We start from the raw sequence: 18,392 nt of genomic DNA, 5'->3' as shown, positions 1-18,392 counted from the left end.
CCCGCGCTGAGTGGCCCGGGACTTGTCATAGTTGGCCCTTTTCTTTTGGCCTGAGTTGGCAGGCGCTTATTATTTCTACACTGATTTTGGTTTCTATTGTTGCTATAACTGGTACATTGTTTATAATTTGTTTTTAGAATGTCCTCTTGTTATTTTCTAAATCTATAAATTGGCTGGAAGTTGGGATACAACGGTCGGAAGGACTGACTGGCATGGATGGCTACACCGGACATGAGGAGTAGGTTCATGCCCAAGATTTCCAAAAAGCAGGGCTTCGTTCCTCACGCCACCAACATTGACAATACCAATCGGCATGCCTCGTTTGTGTGCTCGTTCCACTAGGCGCCACGCCGAGAAAGTCGCCAGGCTGCTACCTAGGATGAGTAGCCGCCCAGCATCGTCGATCGCTTCTTCAGCCGCTGTCTTCACCAGTGGATCGATATTTTCACCAAACATGATCACTGCCGGTTTCAAAATGCCGGCGTTTGAAGTCGCCGATAATGCCCCGTCACTCTCTACCTCTACAATCGCCTTTGTGCCATCGCGCAGCGTGGGAGGATTCTCCAAGCATGTCGGACATGGAGGATAACGGAAGGTAGAATATGGCGCTTCAGCGAGGTCAACGTCGCCATCCGGGTTGAGCTTCAAGCCTTTCCGCCGTTGCTCTTCCGGATTATCGGTATCGAGCGCACCCTCTGCAACCATACGAGCCAAAAACTCCGCCCAAGCTGGATTAAGTTTCTCCAGCGACGCTTGAAAGTCGGCGCGGGGAAGTTGGTTTTGACAGCTTACGCAGACGACCGATCGCAAGTATCCGTGTAGTTCGAGGGTAGACAGTTCGGGATGCGCGAGGGAATGAAACGAGTCGACATTCTGCGTTACAACGGAACTGATGTACCCTTTTTCACCGAGACCTTTAATTGCCCAATGAGTCGAATTCGGCTTTGCTTTCAGAAGCCCGGGCCAGCCAACGAAGCTGCGCGCCCAATACCGCTTGCGTGACTCATGGTGGGAGATGAACTCGTGGTAGTAAATCGGACGGTAAGATTTGTTTCGCCGGTAGGTACCTTGGTCGCCTCGATAATCTGACAGACCAGACGCGACGGAGATACCTGCACCAGTCAGCAGTACTGTCTGGGAATGTCTCCCCACATCGACGCCGCGGAGATTTAAGGACGGTGGCGCAGTGAAGAAAGTGTTGATAGCATCAATTGCCCCTGCAAGTGTCGTTGCAGCCCGAGGTGTTATAATAGCAGGCGGCAATGGTCCCGTGAAAGGGATCCGAATAGCAGGCGTCGTCATTGAAGACCATCATATGTTCACCGATGTCTTGGCGGAACGGGGAGTGGAGGTTCTCCAACAATGGCGTAGTTGCTTGGCGGACACGAAGGTATTGTCAAAGATTAAATTAAAGTAATCTGAAGGATAAATAAGGAATCTGATAGGCTCCGGGTTGGTAGTCCGGTTTGAGGGGATCAATAGGAGTCATGGAGATGGTCATGGGGAGAAATGCAAACGTGCAGATTGGATTGGAAACGGAAAATTCCAGGGAATAGCCGGATGACATGAACATCCCACTTACACCTGGGCAAACTCATCTTTCAGGCGGATTAGATGTAACTTGTACGGAAATCCCTGTCTTTACTACATAAAGACCCCTGAAAAGAACACTCTGTCCAATCCTTTGTGCTCGCGTGCCTTCGACGCGATGCCACTGACGCAGCCCCTATGCAGGCTCAGGCTTCGCCCTCTCCACTTAAGGATCTCCAGTCTCACATCACTTACTGCCCAGCGGCGTATACTTACATCCACTCCTTTTTTAAAAGACGCTTCTTCCTTTATTTTTCACTCCAGACCTCGTTCCATCCCACGAGCGGCAACACCTCTCGCTATGACACAAACTAGGGATCATGGCCATAGCCACGGCCCCGGTCACCACCACGACAATACCTACCTCACTTCCACAAACAAACGCGACGCTGGTGTTCGCATCACACGGATTGGTCTCGTTGCTAATCTGTGCATGGCCATTGGAAAATTCGTTGGTGGCTATGTCTTTCACTCTCAATCCCTCATCGCCGACGCATACCACGCGCTCACCGATCTTGTCTCCGACTTTTTGACGCTGGGAACTGTCGCCTGGTCTCTGAAGCCCCCGAGCGAACGATTCCCCAATGGATATGGAAAAATCGAGAGCATCGGTGCGCTAGGAGTTAGTGGGCTCCTGCTCTGTGGAGGAGTGTTCATGGGTCTCAACGCGGGACAGGTCCTACTAGCTCATTTCTACCCCGAGGTGGCTGAAACAGTAGCTCACTCCGGGATTTTGGGACATGGTCATTCGCACAGTCATGGGCCAATCGGTCCTAGCATCCACGCAGCGTGGATCGCAGGAGGTTCGATTGTGGTCAAGGAGTGGCTTTACCGTGCTAGTAAGTAAAGCGATATAGGGTGTATGAGTGTTTGTTATCCATCAGGTGACTAACTTTATTCCAGCCATGAAGGTTGCCAAAGAGCGCAAGTCCTCCGTGCTTGCATCTAACGCCGTTCACCACCGCGTCGACTCCCTAACGAGTATCGTCGCCCTTGTCACAATCGGAGGAAGCTATGTCTTCCAAGACGCCACCTGGCTGGATCCAGTTGGCGGGGTCCTGATCTCCTTGATGGTCATCAAAGCCGGTTGGGGCAACACATGTACCTCCCTTTTAGAGTTGGCGGATACTACGGTTGATGAGGAAGTCCGACACTCCGTGGAGGATGCTGCCTCCTTGGCATTGAAGGATATCCAGGATGGACACGAGGTGATCGTTCGGGATGTGCAGGGCCTGAAATCCGGCCAAAACTACCTAATGGACATTGAGTTGGCTGTGCCGGGGGCCTGGCCTATTAGTCGGTCACAACACATTGAAGAGGTCGTTCGCCACGCCGTTGGATCTGGAGTTCGTGGCGTGAAGCGCATCAAGGTCCGCTTTATTCCTGCGGAACATCAGGACCTCACGTTCTCGGATGAGTTTGTTGCACAAGATGTTAGTGGTGATCCAGAGACACTCCAAGATACCCGGAAGCGGCAATAGGGATGTAATTCTGCAATGATACCCTTGGATGCGGGATCTATGTCTATAAATCGAATATAGAACAAGTTCATAATACTAAACAGAGTACGGAGTACAAAGTAAGTATATTGTACTACAGAGTATAAAGTGTATAGTATAGTGGGGTAATTCTATTCTACCGAGAATTTAGCAGAGCAACAGCTCAAAAGAGCTATTTACCCGGCAAAACCTGCTCGGGCTGGACTTGACATTCCTGGAGAATCCATCAATCTGACCTAATTGGCCCTCGGTGCTCACTTGCCACTTTCCAATTGTCCGCTGTACCCTGTGGTTATCGAAGACATAAGAGGATGCATAAAGTCCACCGGGACCGGTTATAGTCCTTTTACATCATCGGTCCATCCCACCTACACTTCTTTTCCCGGACTCACCCCTTGATCATTGAATTACATTACATATCTTCGCCTAAATCTGGAAGAATCTCACTTTATCTTTCCTGTCACTCTATCGCCTGGTATTGTATCTCTTCGGTCATGGCGTCCGATGGCCCCCTCTACATTGGATTCGATCTCTCAACGCAGCAATTGAAAGGATTAGTTGTCAACTCCGATCTTAAAGTGGTCTGCATTGCCAAATTCGACTTCGATGCCGACTCGCATGGGTTCCCGATCAAAAAAGGCGTTCTGACCAATGAAGCCGAACATGAGGTGTTTGCCCCGGTCGCTTTGTGGCTGCAGGCGTTGGACGGTGTACTAGAAAGTCTGCGCAAGCAGGGGCTCGATTTCCGCCGTGTGCAAGGAATTAGTGGTGCAGGACAGCAGCACGGAAGTGTATACTGGGGTCATAATGCGGAGTCGCTTCTCCGCAATCTAGATTCTAGCAAGTCCCTGGAGACACAGCTGGAAGGCGCTTTCTCCCACCCATACAGTCCCAATTGGCAAGACTCGAGCACCCAGAAAGAATGTGATGAGTTTGATGCAGCTCTCGGCAAGCCCGAAGATTTGGCGCAAGCCACCGGAAGCAAAGCGCACCATGTAAGAGAAGCATCACAGTCTTAAGTATAGGCGGGGCAAGCGTGCTGACACTGTCGTCAGAGATTCACAGGTCCTCAAATCCTCCGGTTCACACGGAAATACCCCGAGATTTATGAGAAGACCTCGAGAATCTCATTGGTGTCATCTTTCTTGGCATCCCTTTTCCTCGGCCATGTCGCCCCATTCGATATCTCCGACGTGTGCGGGATGAACTTGTGGAACATTCAGAAAGGGGAGTACGACGAGCGCCTGATTCAGCTGTGCTCTGGTGTTTTTGGAGGCGAGGATCTCAAGAAGAAGCTCGGCGAGGTACCGGAAGATGGAGGCCTGCACCTGGGCCCGGTCCATCCATATTTCGTGGAGCGTTTCGGCTTTAGTCCCGATTGTACGGTTATTCCAGCAACTGGTGATAACCCGGCGACCATCCTTGCGCTGCCACTACTGCCATCAGATGCAATGGTTTCGCTCGGCACGTCTACTACCTTCCTCATGTCCACCCCCAGCTACAAACCGGATCCGGCCACCCACTTCTTCAACCACCCTACTACACCTGGCTTGTACATGTTCATGCTGTGCTATAAGAACGGTGGCCTGGCCCGTGAGCACGTCCGGGACGCAATCAATGAAAGCCTGAAGGATACCCCTGCCCAACCCTGGGCCAACTTTGACAAGGTTGCGCTGCAGACTCCCCCATTGGGCCAACGGAGCCCATCGGGCCTGATGAAGATGGGCCTGTTCTTCCCGCGACACGAGATTGTCCCGAACATCCGTAAGGGCCAATGGCGTTTTACATACGATGCCAACACCGGAATTCTACAAGAGACGACCGATGGATGGAACTCACCGCAGGACGAAGCCCGCGCCATCGTCGAGAGCCAGTTTCTTTCACTGCGCTTGCGGTCTCGAGACCTTACCCAGAGCCCAGGAGGTGGAATTCCCTCACAGCCACGCCGAGTTTATCTCGTTGGTGGAGGATCTAAGAATAAGGCAATTGCCAAAATTGCTGGCGAGATTCTCGGCGGTGTTGAGGGTGTATACTCGCTTGATGTCAGCGACAATGCCTGCGCCCTGGGTGCCGCATACAAGGCTGTTTGGGGTATCGAGCGAGAGCCCGGCCAAACATTTGAGAGCCTGATCGGGCAGCGATGGAACGAGGATGATTTCATTGAGAAAATTGCGGATGGGTATCAAAAGGGGTTGTTTGAACAGTACGGCCTGGCCGTCGAGGGCTTTGCGCAGATGGAAAAGCAGGTTTTGCAGCAAGAGGCTGACAAGGCCAATGCAGCTGCAAATTGAAACTACTATAGACATAAAAAAATGGGAGTATAATTTATTTAGCATCAGTTTAGCTATTTTCAAGCCTCATATAGCAAGGGAAATAGTACATATAGTACGATGTTTTAACAACAAAGCTCCCGCCCAAAAACAACTTCGTGCAAGCCCCTTGCCCTATTTAGAAAAACGCCAAGAACATCACATTTGAATCAAAATCTCCATATCTCTACTCGAAATACGTTGGACATTGGATTTGAAGACCTGCCACTCTCTTGGCAAGCGAAGGCGGAACTTGGTGCACGGGACCGATTACGATATCCAGTTTGAATGTCTGCAGGTGATATCTCCTCCACCGAAAACAATTTTAAAACAACACACACCTCCCCTACGTTTTGATTTCCCTCTCTCCTTCCCACACCTTGAAGGGAGACTGGAAGATGGAAGAACAGGTGAGTCTCCCAATTTTGTTGAGCACCCTCAAAAACCAAAAAAAATTCCAATACCCCAACACCGCCCCTCCCCCGCCGTTTCAAACAACCTCTCCGATACCTTTCCCTCAACTCAAGACACAAGATCATTGACACATCCTAGGTAGCAAATGCAATTGAGATCGCCTGGAATCCATCCTCCGACCCAGCCCTAAAGTCGCAAGCTTACGAATACCTTAACCAACTCCGCTCTGACCCCTCCGGATGGCAGGTTTGCCTCTCCCTCTTCACCAAAACCCCACAACAGCCCGAAGTCGTACGGCATGTCAGTCTGGAGATTGTCAATAGTGCTGCCCAGGTCGGTTTGATCGATCCGGCCTCGCTCGGTGTCGTTCGAGATAGTGTGCTAGCCTACATTCGCCAGGTCTACGGCCCGGAGGCCACTGCCACCCCCGATCCTCCTTACATCCAGAATAAAATTGCACAGACCGTTACTTTCCTCTTCTCCTCCCTCTATGCGAACGGCTGGGAGACTTGTATTGACGATCTACTGAGCCTGACCAACAAATCCGCGGGCCGGGATAACCAAATCGGCGTTGTTTTTTACCTGCGTGTGCTGAGTTCAATTCACGAGGAGATTGGCGATGTGCTGGTTTCTAGATCCCGCGGGGAACAGGATAAGGCGAATGCGCTGAAGGACCTGATCCGTGAGCGGGACATGCAGAAAATTGCCAACTCCTGGCAGGAGATTTTGGCGGTCTGGCGGGAAGGTGATGATGTGATTGTCGAGATGTGCTTGAAGGCGGTTGGTAGTTGGGTTAGCTGGATCGATATTGGTCTTGTCGTGAACCAGACCATGTTAGACCTGCTGTTCCAGCAGCTTGGACGGGCCGAGAAACAGGAGCTTCGGGAGGGAGAACAGCGGGTGCGTGATGCGGCCGTGGATGTCTTCACCGAAATCATTGGCAAGAAGATGAAACCTTCAGACAAAATTGAGATGATCGCTTTCTTGAACCTCGACTCCATCATCACGCAGCTGTCTAACAGCTCTCCACTACGGGAGAGCCGATTCACATCCAAGTACGATACTGATTTGGCGGAGACGGTTGCCAAGCTTGTCAACAACACAGTCGTGGATATTGTGCGGGTATTGGATAATGATGCTGGTCCCGTCAAGGAGCAGGCAGAAAACCTTCTGCAGGTCTTCCTGCCTCACATTCTGCGATTCTTCTCAGACGAGTACGACGAAGTCTGTTCGACTGTTATTCCTTGCGTCAACGATATGCTCACCTACGTCCGGAAACTCGCAAAGGCGAACCCATCCTTCGAACAGCGAAACAAGTCCATCCTGCTTCCGATTTTGAAGGCAATCATTGCAAAAATGCGGTACGACGAGACCTCAAACTGGGGCGAGGAGGACGAGCAGACAGATGAGGCAGAGTTCCAAGACCTGCGCAAAAGACTAGGTGTCTTGCAGCAAATCATCGCATCGGCTGATGAGCAGCTTTTCATCGATGCGATCTCAGAGGTGGTAGGAACAACTTTCCAAAAACTGCGGGCATCCGGTGGGCAGCTCGATTGGCGTGACCTAGATCTCGCTTTGCACGAGATGTTCCTGTTTGGCGATCTGGCCGTCAGAGGTGGCAGTCTCTACCTGAAGGGCGCGCCTACTAACATGGCTGCGAACCGTCTCATCGAGATGATGCTTGCGATGGTAGAGTCCGATATCCGATCATTCACCCACCCGGCGACCCAACTTCAATACATGGAGATATGTGTTCGTTATAGCTCGTTCTTCACTCACCATACTCATCTCATCCCCGGAGTTCTGGAGAGCTTCCTCCAGCTTGTGCACCACCCTGTTCGAAAAGTCAAGACTCGTTCATGGTATCTCTTCCAGCGGTTAGCTAGACAGCTGCGCAGCCAAATTGGCAACGTAGCACAAACTGTTGTGGAGGCATTGAGTGACTTGTTGGTTATCCAGGCCGAGGTGCCTTCAGAGGGCGATGACGCTGATGAGATGTCTTCCGAGGACCACGAGGGCTCCGCGGACGCCGTGTTCAACAGTCAGCTGTACCTTTTCGAGTCAGTTGGAATAATTTCCTCGACCCCAAGTGTTAGCGCAGATAAGCAGGTTCTCTACGCCCAGTCGGTAATGAACCCTGTCTTTAACGATATGGAACGTAACCTCGAAGCGGCCAAGGCCAATGACGAACGTGCATTGCTGCAGATTCACCACGATATCATGGCCCTAGGAACCCTCGCCCGTGGTTACTCGGATTGGCAGCCGGGCACCAGCTCACCCGCAGCTCTGCCCGTGCCTGAGGTCTCGGCGGCTTTCGCCCAGGTTGCTGAAGCGACCTTGGTTGCACTTGAGTCTCTCAGTTCTTCATTCAATATCCGAACTGCTGCTCGCTTTGCGTTCTCGCGGCTCATTGGTGTTCTGGGCGCGCAGATTCTCCCTCAACTGCCCCGATGGATCGATGGACTCTTGACTCAGACTTCGTCACGAGACGAGATGGCCCTGTTCCTCCGCCTTTTAGATCAGGTCATCTTTGGATTCAAGGGTGAGATATATAGTATCCTCGACACGCTCCTGACTCCCTTCTTGCAGAGAGTCTTCTCTGGCATTGCCGATCCGACAACCGGCACTGATGACGAGATCCAACTTGCCGAGTTGAAGCGAGAGTACCTGAACTTCTTGCTGGCTGTACTAAACAATGATTTGGGAACTGTAATCATTAGCGAAAGGAACCAGCCCATCTTCGAGACCGTCATCACCACCATCGAACACTTCGCTAAAGATATCGACGACTTCACAACCGCCAAGATGGCGTTCTCTGTCTTGGGCCGTATGGCAAGCTGCTGGGGTGGACCTGATATTGCCCCTGCCCCTGCCAATGGCACCGCACCTGCCCAAGCCGCACTCCCCGGCTTTGGTGGATTCATGATCACCCGGTTCTCGCCTTTGTGTTGGGCACTGCCCACGACACCATCCTTCAACTCCAAAGATGCACAAGCTAAGCAGGTCCTTGCCGAGGCCGGCGCTTTGCAACGCACTATCTACTCCAAGACAGGCATGGAATATGCGGAATACTTGCGCAGCCAGGAATTGCCCGGCATGGGCATGGGGGCCGACCTCATCGAAGAGTTCCTGACCGCTATGAACCAGCTGGACGTGAAAGGGTTCCGGCAATTCTTCCCGGTATGTGCTAATGCCTTAATACTTCCAACGCTTTCGATCTACGTGGCATCCAACTAATTCATATGCAATTGCCAACAGTCATTCATCCAACGATTGAGCGCATGAAGTTTCCTTTCCTCCTCTCTATCTGCTTTCTAGATTCCCCCATCCATTTTCCATATTTACGTTCTGACGCGACGAGGTGACGTCTGTCCTCATGTCGCCCTGTGACTTCAATCTTCTATACCATCTACATCATCCCACCCAAGCATCCCGATCCCGATACCTTACTTGCCCAACTTGAACCCCAAGAATAGTGCTGGATCAAACTCTCGGGGGCAAATCAGAAAGAACAAAAGAATTTACCTGATTTTCAAAAGTTCCGAGTATATAGCTTGCTTCTTGCTTTTCATTGATCTCTTTTGCTCATGGTGCATTCGCATTGTGGTGTTCATTTGTATCCCCCGACAACCACTTCACGGCGTATCCTTTTTATCTGCCCCCCCTCTCTCTTGTCGGCTTTATAGGATAAGACCGAAAGGGGCTTATTTTTTCTCGTGTCTTGTGTTGAATCACTTTCAACTTTAATGGTGTGAACTGGAGTAGGTAGATCATGAAATGAAGTGGTAGAGTTGCCTCAATAAGCTCAACAGAGTATTGACTACAAGAAGCTTAGAATGGATTGCTACGTACAATATAGTAACCTGATCTGTTTCCAACCTTGGAGAAGACAAGTCACCATTCGGTCATCTCCACTACAATCCTGCTACTCCCCACGATGTAACCCTTCTTTCGGTTCTACCTACTAGCCTGGAGGCCAAAAAGTATGATATGCTCAGAAAATGTGCTGCCTATTAAGAAATGTAACTCTAGGATAAGCCACAATATGAACGGATGGCGATCTAGGGCCAGTCTCTTGTTATACAAGGCAGACATATCTAGGAGGCTAGTAGCTCTATGCTGTATCTGAGATGCAGGATCTGAGGGATTCTCCGCTAAACGTCAATCACCTTCCGATTTATGATGTACTCCACACTCCGTACAAGCATCTGCATTGGGAGCAGAATTTGATTCTGGACTGGCTTTTGTATTAGTATAGTGCACATGACTATATTTGTGGTTTACCACATCAAAACTTGAATACCTGAGACTAAAGAAGTGCAGGTGGAGTCGGCATTAATCTTGCATCCTTGTATGAAGAATTCTTTAGGGTTAGCGATTGGACAACCCCAATTGTTTGGTATAATTAGAGATTGACTAAAGTTCTCGACAGATGGGACGATCGAAGAGATAGATTTGTAAATCTAGAGCTACCTATAACGTAATATAGAGTAGAAAATCGCTTGAGAAGTTGCATAGTTATCCATTCCATGCATGCCCTATCCCAAGCCCAATATCTCATGCAGCTAGCAAAAATCCCTCAAAAACAGCTTGTAAGTTGGTAAACTAATTTATATCCCTGTCTAGACCCACTGGGGGCCATTTTTCTCATCTGTTATTCGCCTCTCCTTCATCTCGAGAGATCTAAACCTCCAAACCATCAGTGTAAAAACGACAGACTTCCGGTTTCCCCTCCAGAAATATTTAAGCAATGCCTACTTTGGTTAATCGCATATTCGAAATAGCTCGCTTCTGTTGCCTATCTGGTCTCATTATTTTCAACGGCCTCTACTGCTATGTTGTTTCCGAAGAGTGTGCTGATCACGGCACTTTGCTATCTTTCAACTTCATCGCTGGCCTCTACCTTGCCTTCATCTATCCAAGGGCAGCCAGTTCCAGACAAGTGGTTCCAAATCTCGCTCAATGAGAGCACTTCTGGGAATACCAGCCCCAGTACAAGGAACATCGACAATGCTCTTGTGGAACGAACTCCCATCCAGGTCTGCGAGCGTATCATTACCGCGACCGCTGCCTGCACTGTGATCGCAGGTTATGTGATTTCATTTGCAAATCGATGGGAGCCACAATCAAGGAGCTCTCCAATCAGGGCAACTGCAATCTCATGCGTGGCAGCTATCAGAACCTCAGATGGACATACCAATCTTCCGGCCGAAACTGCGATACTACAGCACAGCAGGCAACCATTTCTGGCGCCATCAAGAAATACATGACCAACGTGGAACACAACAAAATCTGCGGCACTTGCCTTTCTTCCTTATGTTTCTTCCATAGAACTTCTGTCATGTTTGAGCTATGGAAAATGCTGTGATGCTTAGGCCTCATGTGATAGTATTCCCTGCAAGCTTCCCGATATTTGTCTCTAGTTATACATCCCTGGTTATATATTGAAAATCCGGCTGCACATTCTAAGCCTTTTCCCGCTTTGTTTCGCCATCTAGTTATGAAACCGAGAAAGGAGAGAAAATGCCAAGAGACATCAAAGACCACCAAAAAGACACGATAAAGCCACTTATGCCGCCGACTACCCTTGTAGTTTCCACAAGATAGAAGGTTTCTTCCTCTTTCAAGTGCCCTATAGCTATCGGGAACACTCCGTACAATCACTCGTGTTCTTGGGTGTATGTACCTTATTAATCATTGGGATAAAAATAGCATCAGTTATCGTGCTAGTGGTTGTGTCAAAAACTGTCTAAATCTTCTTTAGCCTTCCAACATTCACATCCATCAAAGTCTTCGAATACATTGACGTTTCATGGCTCAGAATTGCTTGACCGGCGCTTGCCTCTGCAAGAACATAGCATACCGTATTACGTTGCCCGCGTCAGAATCACCCCCTAAGGTATAGTTTATCTCCAACTTGCCCAATCAGCAAATCCCATTCGCTTACTGACAATCTCGCCAGGTGATCATCTGTCACTACACCAATTGCAAACGCTATACGGGCTCCAGCTTCTCTGCCAATATCATCGTGCCACAATCTAGTTTGCAGCACATCAAGGGGTCACCCAAGTTGTATTCGGATCGTAGCAACAAGGACACGCAGGTATTGCGCGAGCTCTGCCCTGATTGCGGTACGCCATTCACATCACGATCAAGCGATGATCAAGAAGTCATTGCGGTGAAGTCGAGGACACTCGATGAAGAACACCGACTTAACTGTGCGAAGTTGGCAATGGAAATCTACTACCATCGAAAGGATAAATGGGTGGACGAGATCCCTCCTGCTTCTGCCCTAACAGCGAGTTCACCAGCGAAGTCAGTTCCTGCATCCAAGCCTAGTGTGCCTCCAAGTCCGATCCAATCCGCCCTCTCCTACTTCACCGGCTATCAGCGAGCTTCTGAGGGTTGGCTCGAGAAAGTCAATCGCGCCTTCCTTATATCGACCAGGTCGCACTTTCCATTGTAAGTAAGCCCAGGTAAATAAAAGTAGCATCGAACACTCATGTAAACTCTTCTTCTTTTTGATCTCCGTCAGAATTTATCTCAATCTTTACGACATGTCTTTTCCCAGAATTTATAATTTCTTTGCGCAGAAATGTGTGCCGGTGACCGGCAATCTCTCAGCGATTGTCGGTAGTGCCATCGCCGTTGCAACGTGGAGGGCTAAGCTCGCAGAAGACCGAGCTAAAGCCAAAGAGACAGACAATCCCCCTCCACACGGAGTGAAGTAATCTTGCTCGTCAAGATTACCGGGCGCTTGCTGGATGGGCAACTCCAGCGTGTGCTTGCTATTGAAGACGGTTGCAGTGTCCATTGGACCTGTCTCCGACGGATATAGCTCCTCCCTCGGCTTAATGACATAGGGGCTGGATTCTAGAGCTCTGTCTCTACAGACTGACAGTGGGTTTGTTCACGCAGCTCCACTGGCAGTCTGGATCGAGTGCTTGCACATACTTCGTTGTCCTGCGCCCCTTTTTTTTATATATATCTATAGCCCCTCTTGCTGACCGAGGGTGCATTTATTAAAGAAAACAAAAAAAGGTCCACGCGGTTGGGTGGTTAGGTTGGGCCTGGGACAATCTTGCTTTCATTTTCGCTGTGAGTACTTCCAAATGGATGCCCTGTTGCTGCTGACTGACAGTGGGTTGGTTGAGCATTGCTCGCATTTCTTGTGACAGTCTGGGACACGAAGGTGGAAGAACCCGAAGTGTCGGTGTTTCACTGGGCAGGTGGTCTCGGTCCCGTAAGTCATAACGGTGGTAGTGGCACCCTCAGGAGTGGTGGGTGTGGAGTTGGCGCCAACGCTTGATCAGACGGCACTGGTGACAGCGGGCCCCATAGGAGCAGTTGTGGCAGCGACCAGAGGGAGCCGGGGTGCTTCCAGCAGCGATAGAGCTGAAAATGTTTGAAGTGGAGGTCAGGGTAACAGTTGAAACCGTGCTGGATGTACGTCGGATCGGTACTGTGAGTGCTGTTGGAGTAGGGAAGGCACTATAGGTAACTATAACTTCGAAGTTTTCTACGGCAAAGGAAATAAAACTCTAGTTAGCATGTCAATTGACTGATGATGTGAGCATTTTTGTTATGGTACACATTTGGGACCTACCAGCTCCAAAGGTGACTGGTCCCGAGAAAAAAGAAAGAAAAAACACGCCTGCATCAAGGGAAATAAGGAACGAAAAAGGAACAGTATCAACCCCGGTTTACCAGGCCTCGGTGTCGAAGTTCTCAACGCCGAAGTATGAGGCAACAACTGTACGGTCAGAGAACTTGCGACCCGCCAGCGCTTTGAGAGCGGTGGTGGCGGATTCAGCGGTATCGTACTTAATGAAGATTTTACCAGCGCCGTGTCCACGGCGGGGGATCTTCATCCCGAGAATCTTTCCGAACTTGGCGCATTCCTCGCTCACATCCTCCATGATTTCTTCGTAATCTTCGTCATTGAGGAGCTCGTCAAGCGTGACCATGTTGAGAAGCTGCAGGACCTGGGTGGTCTCTAGATCCTGGGAGGTCGTCTTGGCGAACATCTGCATGGCATTCACGCCCATGTCGAGGCCAGAGGCTTGTGTGGTTCCAACGCTGGCGAGAGCAAACTTAAGGTGGTGATCGACTAGTTCCATGCCGTTCAAACCTTCAACGGCAAGCGCAGTGTTGTTCGGGTCGACGTATTCATAAAAGGCAATTCCCTGGAAAAGTTAGAAAGAATTTGACGGTAGGGAAATACTCAACTTACCCGAGACTCCTCTGTAGCAGCATCCTTGACCAAGACAAATGACTTAAGGTCGCCGAATGACTTGAGCAACATGATAATAGCTTCCTCGTTGATGTAGGTTGGAATATTAGAGATGCAGATCTTGTTGGGTGAGTCAGGCACCTCGCTCAGAACGACGTCCGGCTGTACTGGCTGCGATGCGCTCCCGTCGGGAACAATGTAGTCCTTTGGCCGTCGCACTTCAAGTCCCTTGTCTCCACTCTCCGCCATGGTAATTCCATCGAAAGCCAATGCGACTGTGGCGTCATTTGGATCCTTGAACTCCAGGAGCGCGAATGTTTTATCTTCAGAAACTTGGGCAGAGATGCAGGGATCGACATTGTGAATAACATTGAGTCCATTCAATTGAAGATTGAAGAAGGTAATAACGGCATCGCCCGAGACACCGGACGGGATGTTGTAAACGAAAAGACGCTTTGATTGACGAGAGTTAGAAGGCTTGAGGGCAGCATTGTCGCTATCGCCAGTGGGAGGGTTCAGGAAGTCCTTCATGCGGCTGGGGTCCATCGGCTGCTGACGAGGAGCTCCGGGAAGAGGGAACATCCCTGTTGATGTTAGACGGTTCCACTAGCTCATAAGCTTTAAACACATACCTGAGATCTTTGCCTGTTCAGCCGTAACATTCTCATAACCAGGAGGCTTCATGTCCCATTGAGTCAAACGACGTTTACGGGTCAACACCGAGGGCACATCTGTCAAATCGGGGGTAGGCTCCTTGCGCCGCGGGGGCGTGGCGCTTCGCTTGCGGTCTCTTCTCTCACGGTCTCCACGGTCACCACGGTCACCGCCACCACGTCCACCGCGTCGGTCGTCAAACAAGTCGCGACGGGGTCTTTCGTCAAAGTCACGTCGACGACCACCACCGCGATCTCCACCACCACGGTCACCACCCCCACGATCACCACCACCACGGTCACCACCCCCACGCTCAGCGCGGTCACCTCGCTCGGCACGGTCGCCACGGTCCCACTCTCGATCATCACGGCGGCCAGAGTAGCGGTCTTCGCGCTCACGGGCACGGTAGTCACGGCTGGTTGAGTACGAGTTCACTTCGCGCTCCCGACGAGATCCATGATGAGGCGAACGCGAACGGCGTCGTTCACCGCGATCACTCCTATCGCCCCGTTCAGCTCCACGCTCGGTTCCTCGTTCGGCACCACGCTCAGCACCTCGGTCGGCAGGTCGCTCAGCTCCGCGTTCGGGTCTGTCACCCCGGTCTCGATCACGCCGCTCGTCGCGCTAGAATTGGGGTTAATCGCCGCGGTTGCGACCAAAGATTGGCTGATACTTACGAAGTAGTCGCGGGAACGTCCAGTCTCTTGGGGATATTAGCAGTTATACCAGAAGTTAATGTAAGGATACTTACCTCTGGATGAGTAGGTGTCACCGTTCATGTTGAGGTTGGTTGAGGAAATAAATGAACCTGTCGCCAGTGAAGGGGAAAACTCATGACCCAGAGCTGCAGGCGGTGATGGCCTCACCGCCCGTGTGTCGATTCGGATTCCGGCAGAAAATACAAACATGGAGACAGCGACTCCGCCGTCTCGAATCAGTAATTTGGATTTCAAACATGTCTCTAGGTGTTTTGTCAGAATGGCAGAAGCTGCCTTTGAGCTTGAGTGAGCTTTGCATCAATACTACGCTCAGATGCGGCCAGTCTTTTAGGTTTGTCAGCCAAGTTTCCGGGTCCGGGGATTGTAGATCAAGCGACTGACCCTTTTTAGATGGCGGAACTTTCCAGAGAGTCAGGAATGGCGATGCGTTCTCTATGGCCATCTTCTGTCGCTGAAGCAAGACTCAAACTTCTTGTACTATAGATCTGTGCAACCTCCTTCCCATGCATTCACCGACAATGATCATCTCATCCGCATTATCAAACATTACTTCAACCTAACGCCAAATTTGACTGAACTCTACTCTCAATGGTCATCACAAGACCCCAATTTCAAGAAGAAGGCTGCGCAATTCACCGGGATCAGGATCCTTCGACAAGATGCATGGGAAGCATTGGTATCATTTATCTGCAGCAGCAACAATAATATTGCACGGATCTCACAAATGGTGGAGAAGTTATGCATACATTATGGAAAGCCCGTGGCCACAATTGAAGGGCGTGCATATCATGATTTTCCTCCCCCAGGCGCATTGACTGGCAAGGATGTGGAAAGCAATCTGCGCAATTTAGGATTTGGATACCGGGCTAAATACATATACCAAACTGCGGTTATGGTATCCAACCGAGAGCAGGGCTGGCTAGATAGCTTGAGCAACCCCGAGTGTCCAGCATTTGGCGTGGATCCTAAACCAAGCGGCGAAATGAAACCAGAAGGGCGAGAGGGATATCGTGAAGCTCATGAAAAGCTTCTTGAGCTACAGGGAGTTGGGCCAAAAGTGTCAGACTGTGTCAGTTTGATGGGATTAGGCTGGGGAGAGTCCGTGCCGGTTGATACTCATGGTGAGTTCTTTTGATAATGTTTCTGATTTATCTCTAATCCTTTACGATAGTGTGGCAAATCGCACAGCGAGATTACCGTTTTGGAAAAAGCTCCAATAAGAACTTGAACAAGACGACTTATGATGCTGTTGCCAATCATTTCCGCAAGCTTTGGGGTAAGGAAGCTGGATGGGCCCATAGTGTGCTTTTCACTGCGGACCTGCGGACCTTTGCAGACAAACTTGCTGCAACTAAGAAAGTTGAGGTGAAGGTGAAAGACGAAGAGTCTGATGTCAAGGTTGAGACAAAAGTGACAACTGCTCTCTCTTTGAAGGTTTCTAAGGAGGAAAACGTCGATGTGAAAGTCAAGGTCGAAGACATAGATGATGCCAAGAAGCCCAGGGACAAGAAGAGAAAGGAGACTGAGAACATTATTCCTGTTGTTCAAACAACAGAGACACGGAGAATGTCCAAGAGACTAAAGCGTTGAAGCCACTAAAGACAAGGAAAGGACTATTCTTGACTACTACTTTTACCGCAGAAAATATCTATACATCTTAATAATGAATATGCCAGACGCAAAAATGTACGACGAGACACGAGTTTAGTGCATTTAACATGGGTATTTGTATTCAATAATCTTAGCTATATCAATGATCAATGCCTAAAACCGTAGTTAGTATAACGGTCGAACAACTCTTAACACAAGTCCTGAAGTTGGAAGAGGTAGATCAGAAGTCCAGGTAGATCATCGAGCTAGCATCCGAAAACACTAGCTCTGACATAAGAGGTACCAGAAAATAAAGTATAACAAATGCGTTGTATCATCATGTGGGAATATTGGAGATTGAGCAAGAAGAGGTTGAACTGACCTGATATAAGAGTGGCGAGAGGCGTGTCGAGTGTATATCGTACAGCTCGCACTCAAGTTGAACCAGAAACCATTAATTCCAGTCGACTAAAGTGCAGAACTGGGTTTGTCGGTTGTTGGTGTTCGAACAAAATCGGAAGAGAAACGAAGTGAGGTTTTGTCGAAGAAAAGAAATAAGCGAAGTCTATCACGTGACCCCACACAGGCCCCATCTTTCCCGCCCACTCTCACTCTCACACTTCTCGATTTTCGATCTTTCATCCACGCCGACAACCGACCAGATTTCCTCCGCCGGACACATCACCAATCCAAAATGGGTCGTCTTCACAGCAAGGGCAAGGGCATTGCCTCCTCCGCCATCCCCTACTCCCGCACCCCCCCGGCGTGGCTCAAGACCACCCCCGACCAGGTTGTCGACCACATCTGCAAGCTGGCTAAGAAGGGTGCCACCCCTTCCCAGATCGGTGTTGTCCTCCGTGACTCCCACGGCATTGCCCAGGTCAAGATTGTTACTGGTATGAAAACTCAGAAAAACGCGACTCTAGGAATTGGAGGATTGAAGATTTCTAACATTTTCGCGCAGGTAACAAGATCCTCCGTATCTTGAAGTCCAGCGGTACGACTCCCTCCGCCCGCATATTTACATCTGTCGGGTGAAGAGAGCGAACAATTTGTGTGGATAAACTTTCTGGCTCGGTGAAAGAACCCGTTGGTTTTGAAGCGCAAAATGCTCGTCTCTCTCCCCGAGACTGGTCGCAGAAATGCACCAGCAATTAAGCCTCTGCTTGGTCAAGAACATCTAGACTGACAGAGAGATTTTGGAATACAGGCCTCGCTCCCGAACTCCCCGAGGACCTTTACTTCCTGATCAAGAAGGTAAAAAGAATTACTCCGGGGGGGGGGGGGGGGGGGGGGGGGGGGGGGGGGGGGGGGGGGGGGGGGGGGGGGGGGGGGGGGGGGGGGGGGGGGGGGGCGGGGGGGGGGGGGGGGGGGGGGGGGGGAG

General features: G+C 50.3%; 8 protein-coding genes across 8 annotated transcripts in view; 6 read left to right on the top strand and 2 right to left on the bottom strand.

Moving 5' to 3' along the window:
* Positions 1-162: 162 nt before the first annotated feature.
* Positions 163-1,302, bottom strand: LCP9604111_7447 (putative SIR2 family histone deacetylase; the record flags this gene model as incomplete). Its single annotated transcript, XM_039075480.1, has 1 exon — positions 163-1,302. One exon carries the CDS (start codon positions 1,300-1,302, stop codon positions 163-165), a length of 1,140 nt encoding a protein of 379 aa, XP_038926564.1.
* Positions 1,303-1,891: 589 nt separating this feature from the next.
* Positions 1,892-3,071, top strand: LCP9604111_7446 (cation diffusion facilitator family transporter; the record flags this gene model as incomplete). Its single annotated transcript, XM_039075479.1, has 2 exons — positions 1,892-2,429; positions 2,494-3,071. The coding sequence occupies 2 exons, from the start codon at positions 1,892-1,894 to the stop codon at positions 3,069-3,071; spliced, it is 1,116 nt and encodes a 371-aa protein (XP_038926563.1).
* Positions 3,072-3,583: 512 nt separating this feature from the next.
* LCP9604111_7445 (xylulokinase) lies at positions 3,584-5,380 on the top strand (the record flags this gene model as incomplete). Its single annotated transcript, XM_039075478.1, has 2 exons — positions 3,584-4,084; positions 4,145-5,380. The coding sequence occupies 2 exons, from the start codon at positions 3,584-3,586 to the stop codon at positions 5,378-5,380; spliced, it is 1,737 nt and encodes a 578-aa protein (XP_038926562.1).
* Positions 5,381-5,796: 416 nt separating this feature from the next.
* Positions 5,797-9,097, top strand: LCP9604111_7444 (Ran GTPase-binding protein LOS1; the record flags this gene model as incomplete). The annotated part of the gene is made up of 3 exons (XM_039075477.1): positions 5,797-5,808; positions 5,951-8,992; positions 9,071-9,097. 3 exons carry the CDS (start codon positions 5,797-5,799, stop codon positions 9,095-9,097), a joined length of 3,081 nt encoding a protein of 1,026 aa, XP_038926561.1.
* A 2,527-nt stretch (positions 9,098-11,624) lies between these two features.
* Positions 11,625-12,543, top strand: LCP9604111_7443 (GFA family protein; the record flags this gene model as incomplete). Its single annotated transcript, XM_039075476.1, has 3 exons — positions 11,625-11,711; positions 11,775-12,274; positions 12,384-12,543. 3 exons carry the CDS (start codon positions 11,625-11,627, stop codon positions 12,541-12,543), a joined length of 747 nt encoding a protein of 248 aa, XP_038926560.1.
* A 972-nt stretch (positions 12,544-13,515) lies between these two features.
* LCP9604111_7442 (splicing factor u2af large subunit) lies at positions 13,516-15,478 on the bottom strand (the record flags this gene model as incomplete). The annotated part of the gene is made up of 5 exons (XM_039075475.1): positions 13,516-13,998; positions 14,046-14,629; positions 14,678-15,323; positions 15,377-15,402; positions 15,451-15,478. The coding sequence occupies 5 exons, from the start codon at positions 15,476-15,478 to the stop codon at positions 13,516-13,518; spliced, it is 1,767 nt and encodes a 588-aa protein (XP_038926559.1).
* A 176-nt stretch (positions 15,479-15,654) lies between these two features.
* LCP9604111_7441 (8-oxoguanine glycosylase OGG1) lies at positions 15,655-17,008 on the top strand (the record flags this gene model as incomplete). The annotated part of the gene is made up of 3 exons (XM_039075474.1): positions 15,655-15,749; positions 15,809-16,539; positions 16,590-17,008. 3 exons carry the CDS (start codon positions 15,655-15,657, stop codon positions 17,006-17,008), a joined length of 1,245 nt encoding a protein of 414 aa, XP_038926558.1.
* Positions 17,009-17,702: 694 nt separating this feature from the next.
* LCP9604111_7440 (40S ribosomal protein uS15) overlaps positions 17,703-18,392 on the top strand; it is a gene marked incomplete at both ends in the record, with an annotated part of 1,015 nt that continues 325 nt past the window's right edge. Inside the window, 3 exons of the mRNA XM_039075473.1 lie at positions 17,703-17,904; positions 17,973-18,005; positions 18,219-18,265. Of these exons, the coding sequence (XP_038926557.1) occupies positions 17,703-17,904; positions 17,973-18,005; positions 18,219-18,265 (282 nt within the window). The remainder of the gene's footprint in view (positions 17,905-17,972; positions 18,006-18,218; positions 18,266-18,392) is intronic.

The sequence above is a fragment of the Penicillium roqueforti genome, assembly GCF_015533775.1.
Source record: "Penicillium roqueforti strain LCP96 04111 chromosome Unknown scaffold_23, whole genome shotgun sequence".
NCBI classification, from domain to species: domain Eukaryota; kingdom Fungi; phylum Ascomycota; class Eurotiomycetes; order Eurotiales; family Aspergillaceae; genus Penicillium; species Penicillium roqueforti.
The sequence above is the reverse complement of the archived record's forward strand: the minus strand, read 5'-3'. Positions and strand labels throughout refer to the sequence as shown.